At 42.4% G+C, this 23,096-nt stretch overlaps 1 protein-coding gene across 2 annotated transcripts; it reads right to left on the bottom strand.

Moving 5' to 3' along the window:
* Positions 1–13,158: 13,158 nt before the first annotated feature.
* Positions 13,159–23,089, bottom strand: api5 (apoptosis inhibitor 5). 2 transcript variants are annotated; one of them, XM_071911078.2, is made up of 14 exons: positions 22,801–23,089; positions 22,086–22,247; positions 21,784–21,877; positions 21,589–21,654; positions 21,095–21,246; positions 19,556–19,762; positions 18,867–18,971; positions 17,979–18,068; positions 16,726–16,907; positions 16,137–16,230; positions 15,906–15,962; positions 15,712–15,791; positions 14,834–14,976; positions 13,159–13,844 (listed from the first exon to the last, which is right to left on the bottom strand). In XM_071911078.2, the coding sequence occupies exons 1-14, from the start codon at positions 22,870–22,872 to the stop codon at positions 13,765–13,767; spliced, it is 1,584 nt and encodes a 527-aa protein (XP_071767179.1). In that variant the 5' UTR covers positions 22,873–23,089; the 3' UTR covers positions 13,159–13,764. The 2 variants fall into 2 exon arrangements, with proteins under 2 accessions (XP_071767179.1, XP_071767180.1); XM_071911079.2 differs by having other exon boundaries at positions 14,870–14,976.
* Between the last annotated feature and the right edge of the window lie 7 nt (positions 23,090–23,096).

Genomic DNA, 23,096 nt, shown 5'->3' with positions numbered 1-23,096 from the left:
ATCGATGCATGCATGGCTCCCAAACACACACACACACACACACACACACACATACATGCAGATGTTGGTTGTTGATTTGGAACCTGTCCACCTGTTTATGAATTTTTATCCTGGCTCCTTTGAAAAGTTCCCCCACCCCAACCTACTTTAGTCGCAGAGCTGTTATTTGTTTTTCTGGGCCTGCAGAAAGAAAGTGAGACTGCGTGTGTATGTTATGTGTGTGTATGTGTATGTGTGTGTGTGTGTGTGTGTGTGAGAGAGAGAGAGAGAGAGAGAGACAGAGAGAGAGAGGCGAGCAGAGACTATGGCAAAAACACTTCACCAATAGGACTGAATTAGGCCTTATGATTCATCCTCTGGAATCGAGAGAAACACATTTCAAATGTCGTAGGAAGCGCCATCTCATGTCTCGTCCCCATTTAGCACTACACCTTTCAGGTTTTGTTGCAAGATTTGTGCAACAAACGCGCTAAAAAAAGAGTGTTAGTGCTGCATGGGAGGAGGAAGCGGCTGTGTGATCAACAACAGAGAACAAAGATACTCAGCCTATATGTGTGTGCAAATGGATGAATGAACTACTAACCTGCTCAGGTTATCGCAGAGAAGGCTGTCAGGTTGGCCTGGTGGTCAAAGAATCCAACATTCAGCCTCACGACCGGGGTTCAAGCAAACATCCGTCCTGCCGAAGTGCCTTTGAGCAAGTCTGTGAATCCCTACCAGTTCCAGGGGCCACTGTTTTGTATCTGACCTCTGACCTCTCACGAAAAGAGAATTTCCAAACAGGGATCCATAAACTATCACATTATTATCATTAGAAGTCACTGAACAAGAAAAGAAACACGGTTTCTAAGTCAAACCTCATGATATAACAACAAATTGGAAACACTTCAGATTAGGGAACACATATTAACTATTAATAAGTTGCTTATTAACATGCATATTATTAGTGTAGGGTTAGACAGCTGTTAATTAAACTATGGGTTTTCCCTCAATTGCCTCCTAATTAGTGCTTATAGCAGTCAGTAAGGACGTTGTTGCATATGAATTGGGCTTTTAGTATGCTTTGCTCAGTTATAAGGTGCTAGTATCACATATTTTTGAGAGAAATTATTAAAGTATTGAGGGGAAACCCATAGTTAATAGTTAATATGTGTTCCCTAAGTGTTACTGATTTTCATTTTGAGAAAAACAACAAACAACAAACCGTGTTGCTGCAGCAGGTCCAGGCTGTGGGATTTGGAGATGTGTGATAGCAGGACAAGGCAGGGGAGCCACATGGGGAGAAATGGATCATAGAAGACGTCATCACCACCAATGGGAGTCACGCAGCATTCAGGGGTCAGTGCCAAGGCTGGAGAGAGAGAGAGAGAGAGAGAGAGAGAGATCCTGGATGTGACTAAGACACTCCGGCCATGGAAAAACAGTGTGCTGTCTTCCTCTCCTACTCCATCAAAACATAAACACACGAGTCAGCCAGCCTGTTTGAACGGAAATGTTAGTCTCGATAACGAAATGAAAATATTGCTCCCTTTGTAAGGCCTATACAGCTACAACCCACCGCTTTTTTTTTTTTTTTTTAAAGCGTGTCAATACAATAATAATACCTTCCAAAACATTTGCCTTGGGTTGTATGATGGCCCCCGTCTTTTCCACTTGGATCTTCTGTGTGTATGTGTGTGTGTGTGTGTGTGTGTGTGTTGTATACACACAGGTCCTTTTAATTTGTTTGATGTCCCCCTCCCATCTGCCTCGTGGCTTTCCATTCCGACTCGTAGGCTGCGTCTTTCTAGGAAACAGTGGGTGTTTTGGCCTGATGTTTACTATCGGGCCCCGGTGGATGAGGGCAAGCGTACACACCGAAAAAACAGGGTTATTTAAGGGATCTTTGGTCAGGGTAGTGGCTTCTTATATCTAGAACCATAATGACTGAAAGAAAATCCCTATGTGTTAAAGTAAAATACAATAAAAAAAAGTCTAATAAAGAAACCAGTGTGGCTTAAAAAGTCCCTTTAATACAGCTGATTTGGATCATTTCATGCATCTTTCCAGCACCACAGAGGGTCTATGTGGAACCATTTGAGCTTGGTGCTAAAGAGAACCTTCTTAAAAGATTACACAGATTTCCAGGGGGTTCTGGAGCCCATAGAGAACCATTCTCCGGTCACTATGTGGCACCCTTTCTGCTCAGAGTGTGCATGGAGGGACGGCTGGGCAGGTTTTGTTTGAATTTCAAGCCCAGATTAAGGAACCCTGCCCCTGTCCTCCCTCCCCCTCCCCTCCCCCTATTTATTTTTCCATCTCTCCTGCCTAAATGATGTCAATGGAAGCAGAGCTATAGTACTATTTATAGAACGCACAACCCCCCCAGCCTCTCTCTCTCCACACCACCACCACTTACATACCCCCCCCCCCCCCCCTTACCCCCCTCCACCCCCCCCCACGCCCAACACTACCATCCTTCAGCATCACATGGTTGGTTGGGAGCTCTGCTGCACACAATAAACCACCTCAAGAGAAGAATCCGCATGAATAGAGCCGCTGAATATTTATGAACGGCTTTTGTCACATGTACACTGTGCGCGTACACACACGCACGCGCACTACCCCCCCCCCCCCCCCTTCCATGTTTGCTCCCGATGCACCCAAAACATTTCTGCCTGGTTATTGCCCTTGCAGCCGTACATCCCTCCTCTGCCTCTGTAAAGAAAAAAAAAACTCCATTGAGAGGAGAGGAGCAATGCGCGCCGCCGCCGCCCGCCGCTCTTCTTTTTTTTTCTCATTCATTCATTCGTGCATTCATTCATCCGTTCATTCAACACTTTACACTCACTCATTCACACAATTCCTCTCCCGGCGTCTGTGAATGGAGAGATGAATGGGAGGAGTGGAAGCGGAAATCCACCTGTTCTTTTGCTACCGTTCTTCTAGTTTGTTTTGAGGTTTTTTTTTCTATACAGTTGGAATCACCGACTCTTGAGTGAGTGTGCGTGCGCGTGCGTGCGTGTGTGCGTGTGTGCGTGTGTGTTGTGGGGGGGGGGGGGGGGGGGGGGGGGGGGGGGGGGGGGGTAATCTAACATGCCAAGTCTCTGGGGACACCAGAGTACACAGTGTTCCCTGGGTATGAGTTTTGGGAGCTCTATGCATAGACCAAATAACACCCCCCCCTCCCCTCTCTCTCTCTCTCTCTCTCTCCCTCTCTCTCTCGACTCGTTCTATCGCTTGACATTCACATGCTAGATTACGTAACATAAGGGGGGGTGGGAGGGAGTGGGGGAGGGGGGGGGGGGGCTTAAAGTCTCCTTCCATCACAAATAAATGCACGGTTTGCTGCACAAGCGTCTTCGATTGAGAAGAACTCTTGAGGTCTATTTTTTTTAGCCTGCCTTCTATTTCTGAAAGGCGGCCGTGATAAAAATAAACTACACCCACCCCCCCCCCTCCCTCGTCCTCCTCTTCCCCCCCTCCCCTCCTTCTCCTCCCCCCCATCCTCCCTTAGATTCAGAAAAGCTGAATTTCAACCCGTCCTTCATCAGCGAAATCATGTATAAATACTCATTAGGAAAACGCTGATGATGTGTCTGATATCATCTTATAGGTTTTATCACTTTATCGGCAGTGCGGGTTACTGATGATCAGGGATGTAGCGGAGGGTAAACCCATATAAAATCAGTTTATCCACCTTTTTTATTTACAGAATAGACTTTACCCACATTTTTTAGGCTGACATAAGTCGTTTTGAGGTTAAAAAAAAATAAAAATAAAAAAAAATTATAGTAAATATGATGTAAGATGTGCGAGGATGTCATTTAAGGGAACAAACGCATAAATCGATGCTTTTCTGAAAATAGCCTATAATGGATTCTCATTGATTTCATGGTTGTTTATCTCATAGTTTTTACTGTATTTGCCTCTACATCACTGCTGAGCTTAAAGGCGAAATCCTCCTATCGATGCCTGTATGTTTTGAGTCATTTATATGTTTTGTCGTGCGACAGGGAATTAACGCGTGGGTTTTTTTTTTTTTTTTTTAAACCACGGTTCGGTCTGTATGTAATATACAGCGGAGAGGAGGCATGGTATATAGATATACTGTGTACATCCACAGCGGTCACATGTGTAGCAGCCGCTTCTCTGCACTCCTGCTGAAGTTGACATGTTAACACTCACTGGCTGCTATATTTAGCTCAGCCTCACAGTGCTGTTACTATTCCCAGCATTGTACATGAGGGGGCGGACGGTGCTGTTTTTTTTTTTTTTGTTTTTTTTTGTTTTTTTTGTTTTTTTTTATGAAAGGGAAGAAAAAGTTCCCTTTTCACAATGGATTTATTTTTCCGCGTACATCCCGGCTGCTGTCTGGCGGTGATACCTTGGCTCAGGGACGCTGCGGTTCAGACCGTCACGATCCCAGCAGGAAGGGCGCTGGGGAATGATAAGAGGGGTTTAATCTGCCCAGCCACCCTTGATTTGATTGATTGGAGACAAATGAAACGAGACGCTGATAGACCTTGTTTTCCACTGGCAAGCATCCTGCACATCCTGCTGAAGTGTCCTTGAGCAAAACACAGAATCCCTATCTGGTCTGTTCTGTAACTGACTATGACCTTTGACCTCCCTGTGGAGGGGGGAAAGAGGGGGGAGGGGAAGCAAAGAGAGAGTTTCCTCACAGGGATCAATAAAGTATCACATTGTAATCATTTGAAAACATTGAACAAGCAAAGAAAGCCAGTTTCTAGGTCAAACTTTATGGTATAAACCCAATGTTTTCAAGATGGTTTGTTTTGAGAAATAAGAAAAACATACACTGTGGTACTTTTTCATGAACAAGGGTGCAAGCCCATTCACTACATTTCGCGATGCATTGTGGGTATATTGAAGCGGACTATATAGTTGTCATAATTTTAATTAAAAAAACATTCAGACAGCATTACAAAAGGGCAGAATCAGTATATAATGCACTTTATAGAAGATAGCAGGAATCTGGACGCACCATAGTGTTGTTGCAGGTACAGGCTGTGGGACTGACCGTGACCTCTGACCTCTGACCTCCCTGTGGAGGGGGGGGGGGGTAAGCGGAAAGAGAATTAAAGAGCTATTAAGTATCACATTATTATTATCAGTCGTTTCACTCTCCATCGAGCTCAATCTCATATAGTGATATGGTTTAATAAAATGGACTCCCACACACACCTTATAGAATCCAGTCTTCATCCAACATGACCACTATCTGCTCATATGGGAAACATGACACCATGAAACTCTGGGATGAATGCAGACGGACACACAGCCAGACAAGACGTTACACTTCTGATTCTGTTGGAAGAGAAAGGAAAAGGCTTTAGTGTGTTTTAGGACCTATACGCTTCTTTCAATGTTCCTGTAGCTCCTGGTTAGAGATTTACATCCACCCATGTCAAAAAATATATTCAGTCATGGTTCTGTAAGGCACTTTGGATAAAAAATCTCCACCAAATGTCAGGTTTTTGTCAAGTGAAGCTACACACAGAGGCATTTTGGTCAAACATTGCATTGGCTACGGCTCAGGCAAAGCTTCAAATCACAATGAAACCGCAGTTTGAGGGCATCTTGCTTCCTTAATGTGATGCATTTCCTTTCAAAACAGGATGTTGGGGCGGGACATAATGCAGGGAGGGATCATTCAAAAATGTCAAACGGGGAGAGAAAGGCAGTTTTATTTGATGGGAAGTTAAAAAATCTGTGATGGCTTTATTGGTTGGAAGTGGTACATGATGAAGTCACCACTAAAGATTTTTCGTTTTCCTGGACGTAAAAGTAATGAGATTTTGATATAAAAATACAAGAAAATAACTTTTTTGTCTTTTTTTTTTGGCAGAAATTGTCAAATAGGCGTATGGTATGATTGTTGGAATGAGCTAAAGGGGCAAAAAAAAGTATTTATTTCAGTGTGACTTCAAGTGTGTTTTCAGCACCAAGGACAGTTCCCACCACACGCCATCCACACACAGAGGTTCAGCACCACAGACAGTTCCCATCATCATTTTACAGTCCACACCTTGTTTCTGCTCCTAGCTGCTGAATCCTACTAGGCCTCCTCTTTTATCAGACCAAGAGTCCATGTTGATCAGCAGTGGATTTCACACAGGACTCAACTAGTCATGCATGCAGGATGCATTTCACTATGAGATAGATAGATAGATAGATAGATAGATAGATAGATAGATAGATAGATAGATAGATAGATAGATGAGACAGCCGGTAATATAATAGCCTTACAATTCTATGATTATTAGGACTATTCTCGGAAAGCTATTGTGATTCTTCATTGCAAACAAGGATATCACATTCATTTTAAAACTGAAAACAAGAAAACATAGAGGTGGTGTAGGCAACTTCAGGAAACTGATCTGACAATATAGACTATAAGGTAAGAAAAGTCTTAAAGGGGCTCTACTGGAGGATTTAAAATTTTCCTGTCTTTCTATTCATATATAATCATGTGTTTAATTAAGACATTTGTTAAGATTTTATTTTGTTTGAGGTCATTGCATTTTCCAAAGTCCACGCTTTTTTTGCAGTCAGTTTCAGACTAAAGGTCCAGTCAACTCACCCTGCATTCACGTGCTGGAAGCTCCTTGGTGCCAACAGATACATCGGAAAAACAAACTTCCTAGTTGGACATTTCACATGAACGCCATTCAGAGTCAGATGATGAAGACAGAAACTCTGAGAACATTTTGTTATCCAAGTTATAACTCAATGATGACCTTTAACCTTCTCAACATGGCGGAAAAAATCAAGTTTTGTGTCAGTCAGTGGTAAGAAAACATTTAAATGCAAATGAACCTTTATTATACCTTTGTCAGTAAACAGACTAACTATAATAGCTATCATTTGTTTAAATGACATGTGTTGAATTAGCTTGTTAGCCAAATCCACATGATCCTTTTCAGGGCGTTCATTGTTTGTCTTCCTGGTTTGACTTTCCAACACAAACAGCACGTGAGCACAATGCTGTTTAGGAAGTCGTTGCACGTGAACACACAATTAGTCTTCAAACTGATTCAATAAATACACTCATAGCATCATGAAGAACATTATTCTCACCCTGAACCACAGAACATTTCAGAACAAAATCATGAAACTAAACAAATGAACTTTAAATTTTACTTTAAACTAGTAATTCTGCACTTAACCAAGCAGCCAGTATTCAAACTGCAGGGTAGTTTAGCCTCGGGTCTGCTGGTACAGTAAGTCTTGTGGGGGTTGTAGTTTCATCCCCCCCCCCCCTCCCCATGCTACAGGTTGATAATAAAGTGAGGAGACCCATAGAGTTCCACCAAGTGCTTCAGGACTATTGATTTACCTTCACTTGTATTCTCACATGGACTCGTACAGTCGCTCCTTCCTTCTCTCTCTCTCTCTCTCTCTCTGAGGGTCGTCTTCGCTTCCTCTCCCGCTGCTGCCGCCCACTCCTCCTCCACCACTTGATTATTTTCAGCACCACCGTGCGTGTGTGTGTGTGTGTGTGTGTGTGTGTGTGTGTGTGTGTGTGTGTGTGTGTGCAGACGCATGTGCCAGGCATTGGTTGGCTGGCTGGCTGGCTGGCTGGCTGGCGGGCTGGTTTGGGAAATACCTGGTCACGATCAATGAGGAGAAGGTTTAGTTTAGTTGCACACCGCCCCCTATGGTCCTGAACGGGGAATTGCAACCGTTAGACATAACATCATGCCTATATGCCGATAAATGTATGCAGAAAATACACTGAGTATCAGGCAGTAACTAAGTGAAGATGGAAGATTAAAGGGTAAAAGAAATGAAAGCCAAATGAGAGGGAGAAGTTGTGGGAATAAATGAATGAATGAATAAGTGAATGAATGCATAAAGAAGTGAATGACTGAATGTATGAATGAACGAATGAATGATTAAATAGAAAAAGAGGTCCATGCAATATAAATATCTATCCACATTGTCCCAGAAGACATTATGGCTTCTTTTTTTTTTTACCACACACACACACACACACACACACACACACACACACACACACACAAATTATTATGACCCTGGCAACTAACTAATGCGAGGTTTGAGCCGCCCCAGCTCATTCGGCGGTCATGCTGTCCTGACAATACTTGACCAGTAATTGACAAAAACGTCTGGCTCTTAATCACTGAATATGTTCAGTCTGGGTCAAGAGGATGGGGGATATGGGATTTTTATTTGCAGTTATTTATTTATTTTATTCTAGATTCCCCGGCCGGATCGCAGTGTTCCTCCATGCGCCTTAACCCAGGCAGCAATACAAAGAGAGACAAAAAGACATCATGAAAGCTTTAAGTGACTCGTTTGGTGCGGCTAAAAATAGATCTGGTTGCTTTGGAAGGAAAAGCCTGGTCTGGTGCGCCCTCTAGAGGGGAGAGACTGTCAGGACAAGACCCGCTGGATCCCAAGTCTGTGTCTTTTACCTCCAATCTTAAGGCATTATCTTCTGCAACTGACAATACAGTTAAAATAACTGAAAGAAGAGGGGACTGTAATCTTCAGCAGTGTCTTAAGGCAAACAACCACCAATATAAACAAAAATCCATTCATTAATTCATGATTTTTTTCAGGTAAACTACCCTATCCTTATTATATTTTCATACAATCTGATACTACTTACGATGATGTATGCGATGAAATTATCTCATTTACCTTCATGTCAGCCGAATAAAGAAGGTAAACTCAATTCCGCAAATAAAAAGGTGGGTGAACTGAGTTTCTGTGGGTTTACTCTTCACTACACCCTTCTTTACACACACAGAACATCATGTACCTGAGAGGTGCTCATTCACATTCACTCTAACTGATAGTATTATAAAAATGCATGCATTTAGGGTTACTGCAGCAGACAGCAGGTCTACTATTAACTGAAGCATTATACCTAAACAAAGAAAAAGACACTGGTCGTCGCTGCTGCTTACTTATAGGCTACTCCGGATTTCAGTATTGACCAGGGTGCGACAACTTCAATAATCAATAATCGTTTTTGAGGTTTGGGTTTTTTTCGTGTCTAAACCATTCAGGGTTTCTTCGCTGTCGCTGTCAGCCGATTCAGAAAACCGGGAGTTTCAGCGCCCCTCCTCCCTGCCGTCCACCTACACACACCAGCACACACGTGTCTTCACATGCAGACCTGTAGCACCCACTGTGTGTGTGTGTGTGTGTGTGTGTGTGTGTGTGTGTGTGTGTGTGTGCTCTATCCTTGTGAGAACCAGTTTTAGACTTCAGGAGTGAGGACATTTTAGAATAGAATAGTAAACTTTATTTAATTTTCTCTTTCCTCTTTAATTTCCTTAAATTTCCTCACTGTGACAATTTGTTGTTGTTTTTTTTTTTTGGGGGGGGGGGGGGATTAGCAGTCCTCACTTCTACAAGGAGTTAGTTTAGGATTAGGATTTGGGTTTAGGTTTAGGGTTAATATTAGAATTAGGATTAGTTGTATATTAGGTTGGGACAAAACTTGATAGTTCAAAGTACTACTATCTGTCCCTTCATGTACACATTGAGCCCCCAAACAAAATATATACAACTTCTTAAATACTAACACCAAAACAAAAAGAAAAAAAGAGTAAATTACATTTAGAAAAAATCTAAAACATAAAATGAAATGTATAAAATGAGGAAAACTCTAGATTAGGACTAGGCTTCAGGGTAAAGCCAGGTCTAATTATGAATAGTCACTAAATGGTTAATGTTATAAAGCAATTAGGCTTCTCAAGATTAAGGTTATATAGCAGGGAAAACAATTTGGTTAGAGTTAGGTTTAAATTAAGATTAGGACTGTAAGCGAATAGCAATTGCCAGTTAAAATTGGATGCAAAATCTAGAAAAGGTTATGGTTGGAGGAAAGTTATCGGACTATTTCAATAATACACCAAGTTCATGAAACCCATAAGGACCATTTAGGGTTAAAGTTAAGGTTAGTTTAACATTAGTACTTGGGTTTAAGATTAAGATTAGAATTAGGATTAGGTTTAGTTTAGGGTAAGGGTTCTGTTAGGGTTAGATTAAAGTTTGGACTTGGGTTTTGGGTGAAAATGAGAATAAATAATAATAATAGATATAGATAATAGATAAGGAATAAAACAAAGGTAAGAGCAAGCAGTACAAGCAAAACAGAAAATCCCCACAACTACATTAAGATGTTAAAAAAGCCTTTTTAGAAAAATATAAATAATAAAGATTAGGTTTATGTTAGGGTGAGAGTTACAGTTAAGGTTAGGACTAAGATTAGTTTTAGGTAAGGTGTTAGGGAATGAATGTAGTCAATGGAAGGTCCTCACAAGTATAATAGGACAAACATGCATGTATATGTGTGTGTGTGTGTGTGTGTGTGTGTATGAGAGAACAAGTGCGCATGACTGAACGTGAAGCAGAGCCTCCACCAGGTTGTGTAAAATAAAGTGTGTGTTCTAAACATGGCAGCAGCTATTTATAGCCCCTTCAATTATTGAGCACCCGATTCTACTCTTTTCTACTTCAAAGCGGACCCCCCCCCCCCCCCCCCCCCCTCAACCCCCACCCAACCCCCACCCACCAAACATACAAACACACATACACACACACACATCCAGTCCAGGACAGGGGAGCATAGATACAGGCATGTAGAGAGCGAAGAAGACATGGGTGTTTGTGTGTGTGTGTGTGTTTTCTAAATGTAGATCCCAGATCCTGGGGCTAAAATTACCCTCTCCTCATTCTGCTCCGGTACAGATGAAGGTGGGAAGAGAGGGGAATGAGTGAATGGAGGGAGAGAGGGAAGAATGGGAGAGAGAGAGAGAGAGAGAGAGGTTAAGTAAATGGACAGAAGAAAAGAGAACCACTGTCTGTGTCTCTACTGTGTCTCTGACCCCTGAAGCCTTTACTATTGGTTGCTGGTAACGTTTGTGATCTGGGAATTGAGGTTTATTCTGATTGTAAGCCACTCTGGAATCGAGAACCTAAATGCCTAAAAATTTAAATATAAATTCAGTTTGTAAACAAAGTAGACTACGGCTCTCTGCATTTTGTTTTGCAGATATTGTTACTTGCAAACAGTGATAAAAAGGTGGGTAAACTATAGCCTCCAGTCAGTGATCACCATTTTTGCAAACCACCAATATGAAGAAAAATCAATTATGCTTTCAGAAAAACATCAATTTAAGTGTTTTCCATTAAATGACTATTCTCATGTACCTTCAATCAATTTAATATTTTTCACTATGATGTATCCTGTGAATTAAGGTCATTATGTCAGCCTAAACTCTATTCTGCAAATAAAAAAGTAGGTAAAATGGGTTTAGATCATAGGTTTACTCTCCATTATATCTATGGTTACAATTAAACAAGATGCTAAAAGTGCCCAACTGCAGCACAACAGCTCTCCACAATGGGTCAGATTGATCAAGTATTTTCAAGGACGTCCATTCATTTTCCAAAACTTTTAAGGCCTTATTTTGCTCAAATTCAGCAACTTTGAAGGATTTTCAAGGCCCATGGGAACCCTGGATAACCATTCTTTTTTTCCTTTTAGGTTACAAAGCATCTCAAACAACTAGGAGGATCAACCACTTCACTTCACGTCAAGTTGTTTTTCCATCCTACATGTTTTTCCATTCCAAAATTCGTTCCTCTCTCCAGACCAGATTTTAGTCGGTGATTAACGATGATGTATGGCGATAGAGGCTGGGTAATATGACTGTCAACTAGTTAATATCACTCTAAAGTGGAAAATTATTATTCATGACTTGAGAAAACAATGGTGGGTCTGAAACTAGACGAGAAGCTTTGCCATACATGAACATTTTTGCGTACTTTTTGAAATTCCCAAACTTTTCAAACGCTGGAAAGTCAAATTTTACACATTCGTCCAGCCTTACAAACCTACATATGAATGCCAACTTGGTATTCATCAAATGTTGCAGAAGAACAAACTGATCCAGAGTGGCATACCAAGAAAAGCCTCGCAAGCAGTGATGTCCAGCTTGCATGAGAACATTCAGGACGAGTCGAACTTACAACCACAGCCTGCTCGGTCAAACTGGGCATCATACGCACAATACAGGAATCTCTCAATAGACTTGAGATTGTGTGCATATAGTTTACTGACAGTTAAACTAGTGCATCTTGCAGCAATACATCTACACAGCACTCCCTTGTTTCTGCAAAGTGTTGTCATGCTTTCTATATTTATATAAAACTACTGTATTTTGCGGGGAGAGTGGAGCCATGCATTGAGACACTGACCTAATGTAGGCTATATTCAAATTCAAATAGATCAATCATTTATCCATCATGTGGTTTTAATGCAAAACTACTGAAATAACACCCGTTATATATCCAAAAAACATGCGAAACATCAGCAGGAATACGTCCACTTGTGGCTAGGAACCACTTTTACATTTAGTAGAAAAGTTTCGGGGGCATTATGTGTATCATCAGTTTGTCAACAAGGATACACGGGATAAATAATTCTCTATATTAATGCTGGCTGATCATCTGAGACTAAACAAACACTGTGTGCCACACAAAATGAGACAACTTCTGAACTGCAGGGTCGCTGGGATTCACTTCAAGTCAAAAGGGAAAGAAAAACAAAAATCATTTAAAGCGGACCAATCAAACCCTTCTACAAACAAATATTTAAATAGTGTTTTTAAATAAGAATCAAGCTACAAAGCTACATTCAGGCTTTGTGAAACATCCAACTATGAAAATAGTCTAACTACACCTTCATCAAATCCCCAAGTTCCATGCAAGACTTGATCCAAGTCCATTAATAGTCGTTCAGCCATCGGACAACAAGGCTTTTAGGCCCAATCGAGATCCAGAGAGCAGCGCCACTCATCGTCCCACTAAGTAGCTTTGATTATGTTCATGTAATGCTGTCGATCTTCGCATCTGTCCTGTTTAAATAGTCATTTATTGACAGCTTGTGCTTGTGGAGCAATGGGAAATCATTTTGAAGCCATGTCATACAAACAGAATAGGCTGTCATACAAGCCAAGTTTTCGGTTGAAATATGAAAAATTTGAAGCAGTAGCAGTGCGCTGAGTGACGTCTTTCTCTCGCTCTGGACTGGAGCTTGCAGTTCAACCGTTACTTAGTCTACTACAACTATTACTATACACTACATGAACAAAAAAAAGGACAAAAAGGTGATACTTCCATACAAGTTTATGATAAAAATCCAATGAAACAACATCATTGATTCATACAAAGTAGCAATAGTCAGCCAATCCAATTCAAGCTCTAAAAAAAAAAAAAAGTAAGATTAAATAAAAAGGTAGAAAGAACGCATTCATCAACGTGTTGCAAAACAACAGTATCTGTTTTCTTTTCCTACAACAATCTGACAAAAATATTAATCAGTTACAACTTGGCAGTCTTTTGTTCCACAAAAATACACGCAATAATATTAAAAAAAATGAAAAAAACACAACATGAAGATTTACTTGAACTATCGCCTTGGCCAAGTAGAATGGATGGTGAAATTGTTGAAACGGTTAAGTAGAAAAGTCCGAGCCCGTACTCCGTCAAGGAGATTCTGAAGACAGGAAACCAACACTCCAAAAAAAGAAAAAAACAGACTACTTCCTGGACGTGTGTGTTGTGAAATGCAGAAAGAAAGATGTGGAGACAGGTTAAAAAGAGGAGAGTGGACGATGGGTAGCTCGCCTTCGTACGGCAAGGATCCTGATGTGCTGCAGTTCGATGAGCGTATGTGTGTGTGTGTGTGTGTGTGTATATGTGCGTGTGCGCCTCTCAGTAGATTCGGCCCCGGCTCCTGTTGCCTCTGGTTCCGAAGCCTCGTCCCCGGCCGCCCCTGAAGCCTCCGCGCTGCTCTGGAGTCAGACAGGGGAAAAAACAGACAGGAGTTCAGTATGGATCAAACAACACATTTTTGATTGACAGGTGTCGATCACCGTCATGATTTGCTCTTTTTTATTGAGAAGAGTGAGCTTATACTGCACAAGCATGTGAAACATAATATTGCCTCCTGGCCTCTGCAGCAGAGACTGTAAGCAACTAAGCAAAAAACACAGAGACCCAAACTAGTCCCTTAATATCCGACAACGCAGGGGGAAATCCCGGCGCAAACGAGACAGATGGACGGACAGACAGACGCACGCTTCTCCATAACGTAGGCCCGATAAAACTCATTCAAAACTTTGCACTTACACAGCAGATTACCCCTGCTCTAGTCATCAGCCTATCAGAACACTTTTAGCAGGGCTAGAGTTAGTGGATTATTATTGACAGAATGATTTTAATCGGACATTTCAGCGTCCGGTCGAGCCTTCTGACCGGGCCCGGACAATGCATCTGAAAACCGGACAGTTTTAGTATCGATACTTATCGAAGTATCGATACTTTTGACAACCCTAATCACCTACCATTTGTATTTCGTCTCTCCTTCAGATTTGTACCGTAAAACTTATAATAGTGGCAGGATCACTATTAGTTTTACAGTATGTGTAAATGAATAAACTAAAGATTTTGGTTGGTATTTAATATGGTGTATGGTGATAGTGGGTAGGTAACAATCCAACTGTGTACGCCCTGATATCAGACTCAGGGTCTTTAACAAAGGTATACAGCATTTCAGTGAACCATCCAGACAAAGACCAGTGCATTTTGTGTCAACCAAACCTTCATTCTGCCCAAGTGAGGCTGAGAGGTGATTAGAAAAACCGTAACCAGCCATTTGAACTAAATGTGCTCTGGATGAGTGCCAGCTAAACACCCCAAATGTAAAATATAAATGTAAAAGTGGATATGCCGTACACCGGTGTTGGGAAAAATAAAAACTGTGCCACCAGGTGCTCCTCACCATAGCTGAAATTGCCGATAGTGGCGCTGTACTTGCCGCTGGGGGGGTTGTAGATTTGCCGCGCGTCCCTCCGGGGCAGAGGAGAGATCTGTTTCTTCATGCTGCCGCCGGTGCCCATCTCCTCGCCTGACGGGCGTTTGGGTCTGCACAAGAGGCAGAACGGTTAGATGAGACGCTCAGTTGAAGTCTGACATATTACAACAGTCAAATTCCTGTTTGAAGCAGTGGATATGGCTGCTGACTGAGACATGGAAGGTCTTTGCATCAGTTCACCTCCTACTAGAGGAGACATTGGTGTCAGGAAGTGGGAGATAAGTTGCAGAACTGGCTGTATATCATGTGGTAAAGCTGTGATAACGTCACAGAAAAATTTAATAGATGTTAAAAGTTAAGTCTGAATTTTGGGCTCCTTTACAACAGTAACAAAATCCTGCACATTTACTCTACTTGGCAAATGAAGCGCTTGATTAACAAGAAGTCTCTCTTTTGAATCAAATCTTTTCACATCTGTGGACTTGAAAGATAAGATTAGCAGCAGACCTGTTTCTTCTAACCTGCTTGGGTTTTTGCAAAAGTGTACAACACAATAAGTGCCAAAAAGTTTAGTCCAGGATAAGTATTTGAAATTCAAATTTGTGCAACAACTGATTAAAAACAACTTGTTAAAAAAAGTGTGTGAGGATAAATGACTAATGTTTGCCATTTGCTTAGTTTGAATAAAAATCAAAGATTTCCTCTGATATGGAACGTCAGGACAGGAATATCTTGTTATGGAACCTGTCTGAAACACCTTCATTTCTAAGAAAAAAATTGCAGTGGTCAATATTGATTTAGCTAATTTTTAAATGGTCTGTGTGGTCGTAGGGGAGGAGACTTACGCTACTGCCTCTGCCTTCTGGACAGGCTTCCAGGACAGAGTGACTGTGCTCTTGTATGACGGAGGGTTGTGGAAAAGATCCTGGAAAGAAAATACAGTTTAATACAAATTTTTTCTCCCAGAAACACAGCTATGGGTTATGATGTGAGGTCTATATTTTATCTTTATTCTCCCACCATATCTTAAACAGCTTACCTTGATGAGAACGTTGATGTTGTTGGTGATCTTGAGGGCCACCACTTTGATTTTGTTCTGGTTACACAAAAAGGATAAGTAGGTGTTTGAGATATTTTACAGCACAACGGCAAGAATATGAAACAGTCAACCGAGACTAGTAGCGACAAAAAATTTAATTTGCTCATTTTTCTTGATTATATGCAACAAGTATTGCAATATCAAGAGCGCATTGATAACAGCAGATTTTACCTCGTCTGTCTTCAGAGCATCTCCTGTCTTGCCTTGCAGTGCGACCCGTAGCTGCCTGATGTAAACCTGCAGGCCTCTGGCGAAGTACTGTAACCTGTCGGACCGCAGAAACACACATTCAACACTAAGTGACCAGGTGGCTGCTTTTAGACCAAGTGAGTTTGAAAAGAAGAGTTCCTTTTCTGAAGATCAAGCTAAACCCCCAGTCACACTTGACATGTTCAATGTGTTGCTCCCCAGTGAAAGTTCATTTATTCCATTTATTCTACTTATGTCATGATAATGTATATGAAAACTAACCCAAAGGTTGCTTTACCCAATTTTTGGCAAGCTCTAATGTTTTCATGATAAGAACATTTCAATGGTGAAGCAAAGCTATGATGAAAATGTATGCTGCTATATTTGAAGCGGTACCCACGGCTGATCAGATTCATCTTAATGTTTGAACCACTGTATAGAGCTCCGCCCACAGTTCACAGCAACGTAAATGCTTTACAGATTAAGTATGGGAGGTGGACAAGCAAACAGCTAGGTTCATGCTGATAACTTTGAAACCAGGAGAGAGATGTCTTTAGTGCCGCCCCCTCACCTGATCTTGAAGTCTTTGAGGCGCTCAGCATCCACCTTGTCGAGGAGGAAGTCGGGCAGCTTCTTGCCCAGCTGGTGGAAGCTGAAGAGGAGACACTCCACATAGCTGAACTGCAGCTTTGGCTCCTCGCTCACCGCATTCTCCCCGTTCTCCCCCTCCTCCGGAGGCAGAGGCATGAACTCCTACACAGACAGAAAGAGAGGTGGAAACTCAGGACTGGAACCTTCTGTCAGACCAAGTTAACCTCTGCTTTAATGTCCAACAGCTGTGACCATTAGGGTTTTACAGAAAGAAGATCCTTTTGTCGACTGTCAGCAGAGTGCGTCAAGTCAAGTTAAACTGGTGAGTAGGAATAATGTTTATCAGTGGCATTGTACTCATGGTCACCTTATGAGTGTTTGGCAATTTTTATGTATGTGACAACTAAAAAGTGTCCAGTTAATGTCTAACACACATTCACATAACAACCTACATAAAACACAGGGCCCACGAAAATATTTGAGATTAACCTGGCAATATATTTTGTAGAAGGCTAAATATGTAGGTCAGTAGGCTTGTTGGAGATGAATGTGGGCAGGTAGGCATTCCGACCACCTGAGTAATTTGCTAATCTAACAGGATAGGCTTGGTGCTTTGGATGCAAAGTGATTTATAGATCAGTCAGGCAATGGGGGCACTCCCACTTGGAATCCAAATGACGTAAATCCACCATGGTCACAGAAAACTTTAATTCCCATGGTTTTACAAAGTCCACAGTCTCTGGTGCCCAGGTGTAATTACTAGACCCTTTTGTGTGGTATAGTGTGATAGACTTTTCATTTCCCAATAAATCTCCTTTCCCTTGAATCTACCAACTCAACAGCAGTAATCTTAAGGTTAGAGAAGCAGGCTTGTGACAAGAAGTTCAGCAGTACAGATACCCGGAGCAGCTGGGAAAATCCGGGCGGGAAGAGTGAATAAGTAATGCTCTCGTCTCCCTCAACAACTACTACTGAAATGGCTTAAGCCAAGAAATTAATCATCAATTGCCCAGTGGCCAACAGTAGAGAACTGACTGTACTGGACAGCATCCAGGCTGTGGATGTAACTGTATAAACGTGAAGCAGGACAGTGCTGAAAAAGAGCATGAGCACTCAGCAAACCCCTTCCCTTGACGGATCCAGATAAAAACCTGCCAATGTGTATTTATAAGTGTATTTCCACATGTATTCCTCTGTGTGCAGCTACAGCAGGAGAATCCAATCCGTCCTTACCAGCAGCTTGTTAAACAGCATGTTGAGGTTGGCCTCCAGCTTATCCATGTCTCCACAGAACGGACTCATCTCAGCCATCAGCTTCAGCACCTACACACACACACACACACACACACACACACACACACACACACACACACACACACACACACACACACACACACACACACACACACACACACACACACACAGGAATGCCGTTTAACAGATCCTCTCACACACTGAACTGTGTATTGCTAATGAGAAACAGTGTTACACGGTGCAGGCTAATGACCCATTAACAACACACAGTTGGCCGACACCTCTGACAGGTGGCTGCCACGCTGACTTTGTTTACTACTACCACCGCTCACCAAATGTCAGACATTAGGAGTATCGACTTCACACCAGCGCCCATATTTATCAAACCTCTCAAGGACTGAAGTGCTGATTCAGGATACCTGACTAAATCCAGGGCAAGAAACAAATCTGTTAGTCCATTGACCACAGCTGCTTGGACCTCTATATAATGGTCAATAACATGTCCAAGTGGCTGGTAGACTAGATAATCGCAGGCCTCACAGAAAGATTTAGTAGCCTTTGGGTTGTGGTACTTTCCCATTTTGATGAATCCCTTTATGCAACCAAACACAAGGGGGAAAAAAAAATATTGAGAATCAGCACCTCCACTCTTGAGATGATCAATAAATCCCAGGCTGGGTCAAAATGCCACAAAGCAGGACTGGACTTAAGAGACAACATTAACCAAACTTGTCCCAAGTGCAAAATTATGTCAATCCGAGAGGCAACATGGGTGCAATCAGGAACACAAAAAAAGACATGAAAAGTCTCATCTCCCACTACACATGAAAAAGAGTTGCATGTCCAAAAACACCCTGAAAAACGAACCTCCAACTGAATGTCGAGCTCAGCCACAGGACTGGTCAGGGAGCTGAGGTTGGGCAGGACGTGTTCACAGAAGTAGGTTACAAAACGTGTGGAATGCACATTTTTCTAGAAGGTGGGGAAAAAACAGAAGGAATTCACAAGTTTTGGTTAAATTAAAATGATGATTCCTTTGAATGATTGTATGCATAACGGATGAATAAATATAGTTTGATTATAAACAAGAGCCAACAGGCATCTTATACTGTATATGTTTGAGTATGTGCATAAGAAGTTTCAGAACACAAGTACATTTGCAGAAATGTGCCTGGTATTTTAATTTCCTGGTATGCTATAAGACACAAAGTCTCTAGTGTGCCCACTACTGCTTCTTTTGTACTCATTCAGAAGTGGTTTGCAATCACAACAAAATGTACTTCAAAGTTAGTGGAAATTTGTAATTAAAATGACAGTATAATTAAACCCAATTTCTCTCTAAAACACTAAGAAATGTCACTGTAATGCTAAGAAATAATGTTTTATTCTGTTTAAAAGAAAACATTTTTAGCACTCCGGGGACAAAAAAACGGGGACAGACATGGAACCAAAACTAAACTAAAAAGCTAAAGAACTGCACTACAGCAGCTACTACGCATAATGTACATCAACTGATCCGTGACTTTGTTAGTGTTAGGTGTGTGGGTTCTACTCACAGAGAAGAGGGGCAGGGCCTGGCGCGTGCACTGCAGCAGGCGGTCCACGGTGTCGGGGTCGGTGGGGTTGAGGGCCTGCTCCAGGAAGGCCTGCTCCACCACCAGCTCCACCAGCTGCTGCCGCCCGTTCACCGTCTGCAGCACCCGCAGGCCCGACACCACGCGCATCAGCAGCACAAACTCCTCCCCCGTCACATCCTCCAGCACCTGGGGAGGCAGCAGGGCAGGAAACATAAGGTCTTCATTAATATCTGTTCTTGTGTGTGCTTTTGTCCTCCATAATGCGTTGGACATAATATCCAACGGCCAAAGTACGATTAAAATACACAGGACGGATAAAGAGCCTCAAAGTTTACTTGGTTATCAGTGAATAGAGGATGCATCGGATGGTGGCTTGGCCAATGGGAACAAATGAGAACCTCCAAGATTCAGCTCAAGAATTCAGAATCACGCTGGCACCATACCGTCCAAAATAATTCCATACATTCCTCATCAAAATATCACCCAGCATTTGGCACTTGCTAATTTCAGACCCTGCTTTCTCTGTTCGGACATTCTTGAGAACTCAGGAAGAACGTTCTCCACAAGGACACAAGTATCGACTTGTAATTCTTTGACAATCACACATAAGGTTTTATCTCACTGGCCGGCGGAATCTTCTCTCCTCCAAAAACATCACTTCCATCTCTCCTCAGTTCTCATTTTATTCCTCTCCTGGCGCTTAGGGACCGCAGATAATTAGATGTCGTGATTTTATGTTTCTACGATTAATAATCATATAATTCGGCGACACTGGAGTGTTTGTTATATTTTCAATTCCCCTGCAACTCCCAGTGTTGTATATCAAGTGCCTCCATTACATGCGACCACAAACTGAAAGTTAAGATGGAGAAACAGGCAGCTCCAGTGAGAAAGAAAGGGAGAAGTCTTGCATAGACCAAAGCTTCTTAACTATTCATCCTTTGCCTACACTGGCCTGCCAGCACCGAAAACATCCTCGTAACCTGAGAGAAACACTTCAGATGCTGCATTGCTGTTCCACCTCCTTCCCCTACACTGTCAACATACAGAGGAGACATGATTACATCGGGGAAGCAGTAAGCCAGCTGAGTTTGAGCCAAAGTGGCGCATAGGCCAAGAGCTCATCTCACATTTCTATGGTGTGGGGAAAAAAAACCTGGCCTTTAAAGTCCATTCCCCAGGGCAAGATGCCAGTCAGGGCAGGAAACTTGCGCACAGTGGCTGATGTAGTCACAAATTGACCAGCCAATGTCACTATTGTACCGAGCAAATATGAGTTTAGAATAGAAAAGAACCTTAAGACTATGCCAGAATGGCTGGAAGAGTCGACAAATTTACCAGCCACAGTCAAAACATACCACCTTTGGCCAGTGGCTGGTGTTAATTCCCCAACCTGATTCCAGTCCATCACATAGACGTAGTTTAATGGAAATGACTTTGGTCACATCCAGAGCCGGTGTAAAAAATTCTGACAAATCCCGAGGAAGGAAAGATCACTGTGGTAGAATCAATTCAGACCTTCTTTGTCTCTGTGAAGACGTAGTCCTCCACCTCCTTGGTCATGACGTCCTCCGGCAGGGTCTTAAGTTTGATTGACAGAAACTTGATGGCCCTTTCCCGCACTATGTCCTCTCCCTGCAGGATCTGGGAGAAGAGGCCTCCGAGAGTACCTGAGTGACAGCAGACAGAGGCAGGGAGGACGCTAGTCAGCACAGAGGGACTAGTTCATAATTACAAACTCAGCAGGATCACAATAACTATACAGAAACGGCGGCTACGGGCCTAATGATATACACAGCTAACAATTTGTTCAGAAAATCCCAACATCAGTTACAATGGGTTGAGAGTCTCATTGAGGATTTCCAATCAGGTTTTTTCTCCTGGATTACATTCCATGAAAAAACAGTCATGTTTCACATTACACATACAGCTCTAAACTGGGCTGCAGGAGGGATAAGCATACAACAGCTTTGTTTGAGGTTCAACAGTGGGGCAAAAAAAGCAACACTTACCCCTGGCGTCTATCTTGAAGATAGAAACGAGTGCTGTATTCACTTGGTTGAACTCTGCCGTGTCATCTGAAAGCACAAAGAAATGTAAGATTAGTCATTAGTCGGGTAATAATTTAGAGAATCAAAGTTGTAACAGGAGATCAAGAGTCCAGGCCTTCAATGGTACTATAGCGTTTAGCTAGAGAAATCCAATACCTGTCTGGAGGAGCTGGGTGAGGATATCTGCCACCCTGAGGATGTTCTCCCCTGTTGCAAACCGTGGGAGCTCCTTGATGGCCTGTCGTCGAATCTGGACATAGATAAGTGCACAGACACATGGAGGGTTTGTTAGGATGACATAAACCTGACTACTGTGAAAGCATTTGCTCAAGATAGTCAGCCACATACCTAATCAAGGAAACAAAGAAGAGGAAATGTTGACCCAAGTGATGACTAAGTCAACCACTGCACCTACCACTGAGTCTACCAAGAGCCCAACTTGTGGCATTAACACTCACCGACACATCTTCATCTTCACAAAGATCAAGCTGGGCGTTAATGGCTGCGTCAGCCAGCTCCGGGAAGCTGCTGAAGAATTTGGGAATAAACTGTGCTGCCAGTCGCTTCTCCTTGGGGCCCCCCTTCACGCCGTCCAGGATCACCTGGTAGGCATCTTTGTGCTACAGACAATACAGAAGAGAATGCATCAATAAACACGTAATGGCTATGGAAACATGCTGGGTCACTTATTTGGAAATGTTTACGTGTTAAGGGACTGACATTCGCACTTAAGTTACAATAAATGTTTAGCCTTTAATTTGTTATTTTAGTATGTTCACTCTGGTGATGGTGACATAGCAAGTCAAAACGCTCCGGTCAACACCAGTGCACCTTAGGTGGCCAGCTACCTAGCTGAGTAGCACTGAAATAGCTTTGACTCAAGAATTTGGTTATTTTGTGTTTTCCTGGGTTGAATTAAGCTAGAAAACGTAAGCTAGAAAAATGGCGAGGGCCAAATTTACTACAACTTAGCATGGATGCTATATTGTGAAGCTAATTAGCTTGTTCACTAGCTACAGTTAGCCTAGCGCGCACAGCATGGTTATATAAGGCAGGAAAGTTATAAACAGTTGCTGCTAACTACCATGGTTAAGCAACGCAGACCTCGATTGAACAAAATTAAAACAATAACAGTATCCAAATCTGGTAGCTAGCATGTTGGCGTATATTTACCTGGCTGAGGTTGTCCTTAGCATCAGCAAGGACCCCGTAATTACGATACAGCTCCTCGATAGTGACCGCCATCAGCGTGCGTCCGAGTGCCTACTAAGATAAGACCGCCGATAAATGCGCAGAAATCCTCTCTCGAGTCACTTTTTCTCCGTTTCACCCGACAGTAACACAAACAATACCGTATGATGGAGAAATGTGTGATGTGAAAAGGGGACGGGGAGAGGAAAATTCGAGAAAGCTGTGAATGAAACCCCCGCTGTCCGTTCCCGCAACGTTCGCTAGCCTACTTGCAAATT

The sequence above is a fragment of the Centroberyx gerrardi genome, chromosome 4 (genome assembly GCF_048128805.1).
Source record: "Centroberyx gerrardi isolate f3 chromosome 4, fCenGer3.hap1.cur.20231027, whole genome shotgun sequence".
Taxonomy (NCBI): domain Eukaryota; kingdom Metazoa; phylum Chordata; class Actinopteri; order Beryciformes; family Berycidae; genus Centroberyx; species Centroberyx gerrardi.
Note: the sequence above shows the minus strand (reverse complement) of the source record. Positions and strands in the feature narration are given on the sequence as shown.